Source organism: Anguilla rostrata, chromosome 10 (genome assembly GCF_018555375.3).
Source record: "Anguilla rostrata isolate EN2019 chromosome 10, ASM1855537v3, whole genome shotgun sequence".
Classification (NCBI taxonomy): Eukaryota; Metazoa; Chordata; class Actinopteri; order Anguilliformes; family Anguillidae; genus Anguilla; species Anguilla rostrata.
This window is the reverse complement of record NC_057942.1, coordinates 24150293-24162852: the sequence shown is the minus strand read 5'-3', so window position 1 is coordinate 24162852 and position 12560 is coordinate 24150293. Positions and strand designations below refer to the sequence as shown.

At 40.8% G+C, this 12560-nt stretch overlaps 1 protein-coding gene across 11 annotated transcripts in view; it reads right to left on the bottom strand.

The window, feature by feature from the left end:
• Nucleotides 1–2170: 2170 nt before the first annotated feature.
• LOC135233742 (formin-binding protein 1-like) overlaps nucleotides 2171–12560 on the bottom strand; it is a 179583-nt gene continuing 169193 nt past the window's right edge. For 2 of the 11 annotated variants that reach the window (XM_064297579.1, XM_064297581.1), the window contains 7 exons: nucleotides 12494–12508; nucleotides 7520–7629; nucleotides 6588–6720; nucleotides 6352–6464; nucleotides 5775–5911; nucleotides 5222–5380; nucleotides 2171–4082 (listed from right to left, as the gene is read on the bottom strand). In XM_064297579.1, the coding sequence (XP_064153649.1) occupies nucleotides 4075–4082; nucleotides 5222–5380; nucleotides 5775–5911; nucleotides 6352–6464; nucleotides 6588–6720; nucleotides 7520–7629; nucleotides 12494–12508 (675 nt within the window). In that variant the 3' untranslated portion in view covers nucleotides 2171–4074. The remainder of the gene's footprint in view (nucleotides 4083–5221; nucleotides 5381–5774; nucleotides 5912–6351; nucleotides 6465–6587; nucleotides 6721–7519; nucleotides 7630–12493; nucleotides 12509–12560) is intronic. The other 9 variants (XM_064297570.1, XM_064297572.1, XM_064297574.1 and 6 more) reach the window with 6 other exon arrangements.

Sequence of the window (12560 nt, the reverse complement as noted above, 5' to 3'; positions counted from 1 at the left end):
TCCATTAAAACAAAAGGCTATATCTAGAAAAGGTTGACAATTTGCTAACCATTGCTAGATTGCAAATGAAATCAATCTAGATATTATAAAGGTACTCTGATAATGCTGTAGGTTAATATAATTTCTTATTATTGGTATATAGCCTACATAGACCAGAAAGGGACGCAAAGCAGAAGCCTACTTCATGTACACAAGTTTTACATTGGTTTGATGGAAGCTTAGCTATATACAAAACTTTATTTAATCTATTTCTCATAAAATATGTGGCCTGATGTGCACCATTATAGCTGATATTACAGGTGTTTGGGGAAAAAATACATATTTTTTATTAATTTGGGTCTGTAATCCACAATTTTTGATTTGTAATCAAACATTTCACATGTGGTTGAAGTGCACATGCTCAGCTTTGATTAAGGATTTTTGTATACATTTCAATTTCACCATGTAGAAATAACTGCAATTGTATGCATACATACATTCTCTTTCATCACTGTTATGACTAAAGCTTGGTCTCATACAGCATGTGCTTGTGAAGTCTTCTGGAGACAGTAGTCATTGACACATCCACGCTGGCCTCCTGAAGAGTATTTCTGATCTGCCGGACAGATGTTTTCTTCATCATGCTGAAAATTCTTTGATCATCAACTGTAGAGGTCATCCTTGGCCTACCAGGCACTTTGTGATTACTGAGCTCACCAGTGCTCTCATACTTCTTGATTGATGTTCTAATTGGATTCAGTTAATTTCGGTAATCCTAAGGTTTGGACTATGTCTCTGACTGTTTTTTCTTATTTTACATAATAGCGTATTTGACTTTCATTGGCACAGATCCGATCCTTCTGTTGACAAATGCCAACAACAAACTCCAAAGGCAATCAAAAGCCTAGAATCAAGACTAGGTATTAAAAGCTCTCTTATACCTGCACTAAGGAAGCAATTGAACACACCTGACTAATCAGAAACAACTGTCAAGCCATTTGTCCCAAACATTATGATGCCCTTAAATGTGGGGGCTATGTATAAAAAGTGCTGTAATTTCGACAACTAAAATGCCCCTTAATAAAAGCTGAGAATCTGCATTTTAAACTCATGTGAATTGTTAGATTACAAATCTAACATTTGAACGTTCAGAACTAAATCAAGAAAAAATGTCTTTGTCCCAGATATTATTGAGCTCACTGTACATGACGTGTTTTTTGCGATTTAGCTAACACTTAGCTATTTCCAAATCAAATGCTGGATTTTTTTGTGTTGCTTTATTATAAAAAATTTAACCTCCATTTTTACTGTGTGCTAAAACAGTAGGGTAAAATTAGAAAAAATATTTTTTTTAAAATAGGATATTACACATTCAGGGATATCGTTGTCAACAGATGTCAAATGATTAAGTAATTAGTGTAATATAGTGCCACATAGCCTAATAGTATAGCTAGCCTACCCCAATATGGATGACTTACGGCATATATTTTGCACACTATCTTCCCAACTACTGGCTATTTTCTGGAATAAATGCCACATCAGCACACTAGAGGGGCTACCCCTACTGCAAAAGCAGTGACATTGGAAAATTCTACTGCAAGTAAATTGTGATACTGTACACAAAAAAGTCGGTAGCCTGGCCTATTTGTACCACAATCTCAAAAAAGTTCTGGCCACAGTTTTCCAGAGACTTCGTAGCCAAATGCAGACCAATTCCTTTCCTGTAATTGCAACTCTCTTGCATGACCGCAACACAGTAACAACTAGAAGAGTGCACTCAGTAGAGTGCAGATCTCTGCCAGGCGTGTTAGCTTTGCTGATGCAACAATAGAGGCTACACAATCAATGAAACCAGACAAATACAATATTACAAGTTTTTACCATGTGCCACTGAAAATCCCAAAAACGCCAATTCAGTGAAGTAACGCTAAAGGTGGGGACGTTAGCTAATTTCATTCATATCAGCCACGATGTGTTAGACAGAGCTAACGTTGACGTTATACTGTAGTCTGGCACTTTCGTTTCAAATCTGGACATGAACAATTCCAAAAGACCAGCAATGTAAAATATCAGTTTCAATGTGAAAATGCCAACAAAATAATTGCCACAGATTCAAACATTAACGTACCCCATTAGTTGGCGGATTATTTTGTTGGCATTTTAACGTTGACATTGACATTTTACATCGCTGGTCTTTCATTTCAAACGGAAGCAGTTGTTGATCACTTGCGGCCCCTACCGGCCGGTTAGGAGGAGTGAGGAGTTAGCGATCAATGTATTTCAATGGACAATGATGGAAATTTATTCATACTTGTCGTTGACCGATTTGCTAAACATTCGAGAATTCAGGTCCTTGGGCTGCTGTCAGCATGCACAACAAATATTAGGCTGATCGGCCCAGTAGTATGTGAGATAAGCTGCGGACAGATACACAAACAAACACACACACGCGACCAAACGCATAATCTCCTCCAGGCTCTCGCCTGATGGAGATAATGATGACTGCTATTCAATCTTCTGGTGAGGAAAATAAATTTGTAAAATGAAGCACTTTGTAGCTATAGGAGAGATGTAAAAAGCAGGTTAATAAAAATATGTAAGAACTACTTATGCTACAAATTATCTTTTTGATAGTCTTGTTTCCCTTATCAGAAAATGCTATGAACAAAAAACTATAGGCAGCATAATTTGACAGTCTAAATAAACTCATTGGAAAATTCTACCAACATAAGCCCACCATTAATCTTTAAATATGAGGAAAGAACAGCTTCACTCATATTACAAAGGTGATTGAGTAAACAAGTGATGGCATACAGCATCCACAGTCAAAATCCACAGCATGATCACCACCATCTGAGACCATTCGTAAATTATTTGAATGATATTACTAAATTTGTGAGAAATCAAGCCAATCAATTGCACCCAAAATTAACTTTAAATAACAAGTTGCTTCTAAAATGTTACTGTACACATTTACCTTGATACACTGTAATATCTGCACTGCAGTAATAAGTTTTCCAGCCTTTTGACATTTATCATTTATTTTGCAAGTAGGTTACATTAGTGACAATCAACGTTTGGCCATTTGGATAACACAAACAAAATCAAGGAACTGAAGAACAATAAGTTGGTTTTGTACAATATGCTTGAAGAAAGGTTAAATTAACACCACAAATGGAATTATAATTTAATAAAACCACACTAATGATGAAAAACATGCAATACTAAACTTCGGTCAAAAATCCAGGTGAAAGTAACATAAATTTTTGTGTGCACCGCTAAATGTGAGAAAAACAAAGTAACTGTGATGTGCTCATGCGCAATACTCCTTAATAGGACAAAAACCAATAGGTTGGATGACATGTTAGAACACCATCTCCACAGAAAGCACCTTTCAACAAGGTAATGATTATAAGTTGTTCTGAATTTGTGTCTTGTTTATTGTTACTGTCAACTCAGTTCTGTTGCACTTTCCTTGTTTAGATGCCATTGTGAAATTATCATGAGAACATAACTAACTGTTTTTTATGCTTCGTTCTAACTATTATTCCATTCTTTTTTGTGGGCTGAACTCTGGAAATTAAACCTTATTTAACCATTTTTGTTCGGAACTGAACTAAATGAAAAATCATTCGTTCCTAATCCCTAGTTAATGTAATGTAATTTGAGGGTTAAGGCTAATGAAAGAGGCCATATTGTACTTGAGTTATGAGATAATGAAAGTGGCTGTAATGTATTTTAGTGCTGATGCTAATGACAGAGGCTCTAATTTATTGGAGTGTTGAGGGTAATGAATGAGGCTGTGTATTGTACTTGAGTTTTCAGTTAAAGTGGTTATAATGTTTTTGAATTTTGAAGGTAATGAAAGAACCTGTATTGTATTTGAGAGTCAGAAACTGTACTGTATTTGAGAGCTGTCGGTAATGCATGAAGTTGTAATTTATTTGAGTGCTGGGGTAATGAAAGAGGCTGTAATGTACTAGAGTGTTGAGGGTGATGAGGTGAGTAGTGAAATGCCTCATAGCGTCTCTGAGTCTGTGTCTAACTCCCTTTCAGGAACCGTTTCCCACTGCAGCCTGGCTTCCAGCCACACACTTAGGAATCTGCAATACAAATAAAATAAAAGAACAAACAAAAAAGAATGTTAGTGAGAATGCAAGAAAAATACACACAGATGGATAGATTCCAATGGGCAGAGAGGGAGAAAAAACATTTTCCAGATGGCTAAAAAAGTGCACGCAGAAGTTTTTTAATATCACATTAGACTGACATGGAAACTGAAAAATAAAATAATACATTCAACCACACTTCAAATACAATAACATAATACACTCAACCACACAGTAAAACTAAACTTTTGCACAATAGCAGTCTTGCACATAATGTCTGCTATATAGGAGAAAGCACGGTGCTGTGACAGCAAACATATTTAAGATATTTAAAATGGCCACAGGACAAAAGTTGTTGTGTTGCCTTTGGTTTCGGAGCCTTGAAGAAGAAGAGTTTTCCTCTTTATTTTGGTGGGGGTTCCTTGGTTGTGTGCTTTTAACTGGTTTTCTTTTCATCCTGTGGCGCTTAAAGTGGAAGTGAGTAACACTTTGGCAAGGTCTGGCTTATCCGTCTCTCTCTCTCTGTCTCTCTCTCTTTTCTGGTATTTCCAGATTAATTGCTTATTGTTTAATGTTTTCCTGTATGTCTTCTGTTGTGTAATTTAGAAGTACAGTTTACTGTAGACTGACCTATCAATGAATCAGGTATTTAATTTTAAACATAATTATTAAATGAAATCAAATAAAATATATTTTAAATGTAGGTTAAGTGAGGGGTTCTAGCACGCAATATTGCTTGGTTCAGTGTTCAGTGCGCTGAACATTTTAACAAGGGCATTGACTGTTAGAACTGCTGGATTCAGAAAATAAACATGGTCTTAATTAATCCTCACTTGTTCGACACAGTGTAGGATATTTTCCTTCCATAATGAGGCCCAGAGCAGCAGACTGAAACAGGAGTAAGATTCCTTCTGGAGCTCCACACACATTTCAGAACCCTCAGGTATATGAGATGTGTAAAAGTATGTCACAGCATATACACTTACATACAGCTGGCCAGCCCACATTATGGATGTGCTTCAGACTTCACGATGAGATCATGCCCTTAACCCCCCCCCAAATTCTGCATGAGGACCAGAACAGAAGAAAAGGGGTTTTTATTCCCGGTTGAAGTTAGAAATATGTGACAGCACCTTGGCCGCTGTTGTCTAAGAAGACCTGGATGTAGGACGTGGGCACATATCCCTCCTCCTCATCATTCCTGCGCACGCGTGTCCAGCCATCGCCCTTGTCCTCCTCGATCATATGCAGCAGTTCGCCCTCTGACACAGACATGGTGCCTTCAGTTTGCCCTGAGACACAAAAACACATTAGGAAAGATTCATCACAGCCTAATCACAGCTACACTGCAGCCACCTCACACTGACACGGCAGTAAAAGTTTGGATGGTGAGAGACTAGGTGACCAGCAAATTCTTGCCTAAAATAATTACCTGTACGAATAAAAAGACTTAGCTTTTATTTATCAGTGTGGTATCCCTTTATAATTCTTACCCCTGTGATGTTGTATTGGCAACAAGACCATGTGACAGTGTCATAGCAACAGGTTGAGTTGTGCTGCACAGAGATGCCTTTCGTTTCAAAAAAATGCAGTGCAGCCCACCCCATCACCATGACACTGTCACAACACCCTGTTACTATAACAACATTACAGGGTAAGGTGACAGTGTCACTTTTGCAGCATTACCTTCAAAAGGGTATAGCACTTTGCAGGTGCTGATGGCAGGCAGCGGTTCCTCATCTTCAAACTTGTCGGCCATCTCGTTGCTCTGACTCCTCTGCTGCATCTCTAAATTCTGATCCTCGGTGTAACTGCCATCTGGACTGCTCAGAAGGAGCACGTCACAATTATAAAAAAATGATATGTTTTTTTTTAAACAGCACTTTTCATTTTATGGTGAAAAATCTCTTAAGTGCTTAAGTTACGCAGTGTGGCAACACTAAATAGGAGAAATTAACTAGGGTATGTGTGGTTGAGTAGGAGGCATGGGTGTGGCAAGTGTTGGAGGTGTGGCTTGTATACGTATGCATGTGTGAATAGAAGCCATGGCTCAGGTGTGTTTAGGAGCTGTAGCTTAGGTGTGCGTATGTGGTGTCGCACAGGTGTGTGTAGGAGGAATGGCTGAGGTCTGTATTTTGTATGTGTGTGTGTGTGTGTGTGCATGCAGGAGGTACAGCTCAGGTGTGGGTAGGATGACTGAGGAGTGTATGTGTGTGCGTGTGTGTGCAGGTGGTACAGTTCAGGTGGTTGCAGGTGACGCTACCTCTCACGATCTTGCCCACAGCTGCTGCTGTTCTTTGTCCCATATGGTCCACTCTGCTTTCTGGGGGGATCAGACTTCACTGGCAACCTCCCCTCTTCCTCTGCCAGCCAGCCCTGGAACACTCAAGCACACACAGACAAACATGCGCGCGCATATTCCCAGTTAGACCTAACTGGACTTTTTAGAGGAACAAGAAAGCAATGTTTCTTGGAAATACTGGAATAATCTAACACTACCTCAAATTTCTGGGCCTCAAGTCTAAGTCTATCGATGTTCTCGCAAATCTCAGCCAATCGCGGTTCCACACTGCTGGGGTCCCCCATCTGAGGGCTCTTCTGGTAAACATCCTTCATTTTGGTCAGAGCCTCTCTGAAATGGTCCAATCACCCTCAGTAACAGATCTCATGACACCAACAAAATCATAATCTCTATAGCTATTGATAACATCATATCTAGCATTTATAGAAAATGAGTTTAATGAAAGATTCTGTCATACTGGCTAGCTTGATCACTGGCCATGCGTAAGGCATGATGAATAAAAAACATGTCTGCGGCAATATTTCTCTGGCTATGCCAGCATATGCATATAGTAGTCTACCTATGTTAGACCACTATACAAATTACAAAAATGTGGATACAGTTGAGTTTTTAAATTTACATCACTGCTTAGTTTCAAATAATATTAAGCATACCAAGCATAGCTTGCTTGATAGCCAGGAAATGAACAATATGTTAGCCTTAATATTATGATTTCATGAGTTCTTCAATAAGCAAGATAATTGGTGAACTGATTTGGTTGGGCTAGTTTATTAAAGTTACTAACAAGTAAAATTATGTACTTTACATTATATATAACTCAAGTGAGTACATATTATTAATACTATTTCATTATTATTTCAGTTGGTTTCAATTATTTCAGTGTCTTTTAAAGTTAGTGGCTGAGTGGGCAAAAGGAAAATACATTTGTATAGGATCATATAAAAGAACTGTTAAGACCTGGTGATAACTATGCAAGAGTCTGAATGCTTTGACAAGCCACTATAGCTATATTCCTCCAGTGTTATAATTGTAATAGCATGTAAAAATGTGGCTAGTGGTGGCAATCAAATTGCCCCAGTGGAGATTTATTTTATTCTGTTTGCATGTTCTCTTCTGTTTGTTCCTGTACTTTTCGTCCAGTTCTTTCTGAAGGTGGCGGCCGATGTCCTGGATCTTAGCCTGCAGCCTTTTCCTCCGCTGCTCTGGTGGCAGGTGGCTTAGGTCTTCTGATCCTGATCCCTACAGGAGACATGCGCCAAAAGAGTCAGTGCTGTTCCCCCCAGAGACACCAGTCAGAGTTGTACCCCCCCTGAGAAACCAGTCAGGCCTGTGCATCTAGGAGAGAGCAGGCTTGGGTGTGTCCCCCAGGATACAACTTCACATGTGCCCACAATAAAGCCCCAAACTTGTTTTTTTTGTTGGTTTTTTCCTGTCAATTTCATCATCACAAGTGCTTCAGTCCCACAATCAATAATTCACCCCACTGGTCATTTAGCAACATCTGCCAATAACAACTTCAGGTCAAAGTAGTCTGATGAAATTAGCCAATTGCAGGATACTCAAAATACTACCTGCAAAATACTACCAATTTAATTGCAGTAGCATTGTCCAATAGGGCAGTAAGATTGATAGATATGACAAGCCTGTAGATTTGTGCTACCAGTAGGACCATTCAACAAAGTAGACAAATGGTGATGAATACTCTTTCTCCCCTATTCAAAATACATTATTGACCCCGAGTGGTAATGACATTCTGTAACTATTAGTAATTTAAAGTTAAGTATACAAGCCAAAAAATCTTCTTCTTTTTTCTCTGCAACCCAATACATGTATGTACATACATTACACTGCTCAATTATGCTGGTGTGAACTAATGCATGCAGGAATTTGTAATGATTATTACTTGTTTGATACAAATGCTAATAATTTCTACATTTCTTTTATGTAGATATTACATTTATTACAGATTACATTTATTATGCCAAAAAGAGATTATTGCAAAATATTGCAGTAATCATCAAAGTGTTTAAAAATGCATATCCATAATTTGCGCTAATACTGTAGCTGTATCATTTTAACTTCAGTCAATTAAAATGAAAAGAATGTTCAAGTTGTTTACTGTCACTCTTCTCATTACAGTCGGATGTAAGAGAAATAACTAAATACGGTACCCCAGGGACCACAATGCAGTACAAGAACAGCCAGAAACAATTAAAAATGGAAACTGTTCATTGGCTTTTGAATAGGCTATGATCTGTTGGACAAGTAAGGATTAATTAAAAATGTTTATTTTCCGAATCCAGCGGTTACAACAGTCAATGCCCTTGTTAAAATGCTCAGCACTCTGAATACTGAACCAAGTGATATTGCGCGCTGGAACCCCTCACTTAACCTACATGTAAATTATATTTTATGTGATTTAATTTAATAATTATTATTGAAAATGAGAATTATCAATTAAATCGCCAAATTCTTTGATAGGTCAGTCTACAGAAAACTGGTGAAATCAACCAACAAGTCAAAACAAGCTCTATGCCAGGTTTTAAGATTAAATAATTGAATTCAATAAGAAGCAGTCAATAATATTAATGAATTGAAAACATACATTCTTTATTGAATGCAGGCACTCTAATTCTAAATTACCCAACAGAAGACATACTACAAAACATTAAACAACTGATCTAGAAATACCAGAAGAGAGAGAGAGAGAGAGAGAGAGAGAGAGAAGGATAAGCCAGACCTTGCCATCAAGTATCACCCACTTCCAGTATAAGCGCCACAGGATGAAAGGAAACCAGCTAAAAGCACACAACCAAGGAACCACCAGCAAAATAAAAAGAGGAAACTCTTCTTCTTCCAGGCTCTGAACCAAACGTAACACAAACTTTTGCCTGTGGCCATCTTAAATACCTTACCCAGCATGGCTTTAGGATGTTTGCCCTGACTGGGTGATGTCGAGTTAAGGTTTAGGAGAGAAGGGAAGGGGGGTCAGACTAATTTATGGCAAGGACTGGCCTACCTAAAGATTGCATTCAAACTAAAAGTAATGGGTAATGATAAGAATGCAGGGTCTCCAACCCCCGATATGGTGTCCTGTGTCATCTGGTTTGTCTTTTCTGAGGAGGTGAGACCCATAGATTGTCAGCCTAGATTTGGGTATCAGTGGAATTTAAAATTGCCATCATTTGCTTTGATGCTTGTGTTCTTATTTACTGTTTCCCTCTCTAAGGCCAAAATCTAAACACTACATATCCTCCAGATCATAAACACATTGCATGGGAAAGACCGAAAATTAGCAATCCGCCATATGCTGGGCTGCAGTTTGCACCGTAGACCTAGTCTTAGCAGGCAGGCGTTGGGGGGCCAGTCCCAGACTAGATGGACATGGAAATGGCAACGAGCTGCACTAAAATGCATTGCCTGATGTTGACCGACTCACTCCCAACAGCGACTCTCCTCCCACTTCGGCGCACGGCAAGTCACAAAATGACCAAACAGCTCAGGCGCATCAAAGTCAATGATGAAAATACCACTTTGCTAGTGCGACAGCTCGCAATACTCCATGCACGGAAAATAGAGCACCTAATCCTAAAACTGAAGTCACTTTGTATTTTGACAGCTCTGATCATTGCAGTGTGGACTGAGGGGGTGGTGACTCAGAGAAAGCCAGGAGCCGCACAGTCCAGCAACCTCAGCATAGCCTCACTTTCTTGTATGCTGAATATCACAGTGCAGTCAAAGATATAGATATATATAAAGATATTTATTAACTGAGCAATCCTACTGAAAGCCGCATTTGCTGTCACACAACCCATATAAGTTAAAGTCTCAATCAACCTCAATATTATTATTTTTTTTAAATTAGGTACATAAAATGTTCTCAGCTGTCAGTAAGAAATTTGCTGCAGAAATTAAATATTATTATGAAATGAGAAATGAAATATTCTGACCTTTATTATGACCTTGCTGGCCAATGTGAACTGTATAATTACAGTTTGTGTTGGATTTAAAATAAAAAAAACCTGGGAATGGCCCACATTCAATTGCCAATGAACTTTCTCTCTATAGACTAGCAGGAGTTTACTAGCTAGGCACTACAAATATGGAATATAGTTGCTAAGACTACTGCTATTAGGGTTTAGCACTTTCCCTTTAACCTGCTCTTATCTCTTCTTGAAAATTGCCGTTTCTACCCTCTTCCCCATGCTGCCGGCGGGGCTCTTGCCCCAACCCTCGAGAGTGCTTTGAGAGTCGTCTGGTCTCCCCCACCTCTGCGGTCCAGCCCCTCTTTCGTCATTGCCTCCACCCTGCCCACATCTGTCGCCACCTGCTGTTCCCCATCACCGCCACTCGGCCCCACCCATCATCTGAGCCACATCATAAACCTTGTAAAACTGACTGACATGTTGGTCACCAGTCGGCACCCTGAGCAAACCAGAGGAGGATGGGTTTCCCCCTTGAAGCTGGTTCCTTCCAAGGTTTTTTCCCATCTGCCACAGGGAGTTTTTCCTTGCCACTGTTTTCCTTTCACTGTTGCCTTAGGCTTGCTCCTGTGGGGGTTTATGCCAGGGTTGTATGTAAAGCGTATTGTGACAACTGCTGTAAAATACGCTATACAAATAAAATTTGATTGATTGATTGATTGATTGGTACTTTTGTTGCTGTTATTGTTATTACCTCCATTACTATTTTTGTTGTTATTAAGAGGTGTGGAGGACATGGCAATGGTGGTCGTGGGTGCTGCGGGCGCGCGCACCTGCCGGGCATTTTCTCTCCCTCTCGCACGCTCATTCGGCATTTTCCTCCCCCTTCCCCCTTCCCCCCCCTCCGCGGTGCGGCCCCCGTGACTCCCCACCCAACCTTCGGGGGACCCGACTTCACCCAGGCCCCCGTGACTCCCCACCCAACCTTTGGAAGACCCGGCCACACCCAGGCTCCCGTGACTCCCCACCTGACCTTTGGAGGACCCTGTCACACCCAGGCTCTCGACTCCCCGCCCAACCTTAGGGAGACCCGGCTACACCCAGGGTCCCATGACTCCCTGCCCAACCCTTGGGGGACCTGGCTATACCCAGGCTCCTGTGAAGTCCCGCCCAACTCCTGGGAAGACAGGAATCACCCAGGCTCCCGTGACGCCCCACCCGACCTTTGGGGGACCCTGCTACACCTAGGCTACCTTGACTCCCCGCCCGACCTTAAGGGGAACCGGCTACACCCAGGCTCCCGTGACTCCCTGCCCGATCTTTGGGGGACCCGGCTACACCCAGGCTCCCGTGACGCCCCACCCAACCCTTGGGGGACCCAAGGGACCCACAATCACAGTGGAAGCTCCAATGGCTAAATGATGTGAAGGTCCACGATGGGGAAAGCTCTGTTCAGATGGAAGCTGATATGGACTTGCATGGCATTGGCCACATGATCCAGCCCTCTGACCTAACCCTGGGAGGCTGGGCTGTGGCCCCATAGAAACTTGTGAAGATCCCAGGCAATGAAGCCCAAGCAGCTGGAGTTGGTGGAGCTGGAGGTGGGTTTGCGATTGGCTCCGGGTGGGTTGTGTTGGGGGGGTGGCGGTTGTGCTGTGGGGTGGGGGGGGGGGAGGGGCTGTTGGGTGCGTGTGTGTGTGGGGGTGGGGGGTGTTGGGGGTCTGGTGGGTGTGCGTGCCTGTAGCATTTATGACTACAATTTTATTTTCTCTCTTTCTCTTCTTCTTTTGTTCTGGTTTGATTAGGTCTGTTTATTTTATGATTTTGTTACCTCCTCTGCCCTTTTGTTTTGTTTGTTTTTGCTTACTTAAAATAAAAAAAGAATTAAAAAAAGAAGTAACAAATAAAAACAGCGTATACAACTCTGAAAAAATCCAGAGACCACATTAAAAAAACAGGATACAGACACAGTGAGCTCAACGGACACACACAACTGCCAAAAAGGAAACTAACACATCAACAACAACAGCAACAAGAGAAACATGCAAAATCCACAAGTGCCCCCCACTGATGGTTTTTAGAGCTGTATGAAGAGCACAGCAGGCTATGTTCTGTGTGTTAGGAATGAGGCACATGTCAGGCTCAGATAAACATACGAGTCGTATAAGGCTAATGCTTACCAGCTTCAGAGAGAGCTTCAAACAGGAAACGGGAGTTGAGAGAGAAGAAAAAAAAGATAAAAGGTCA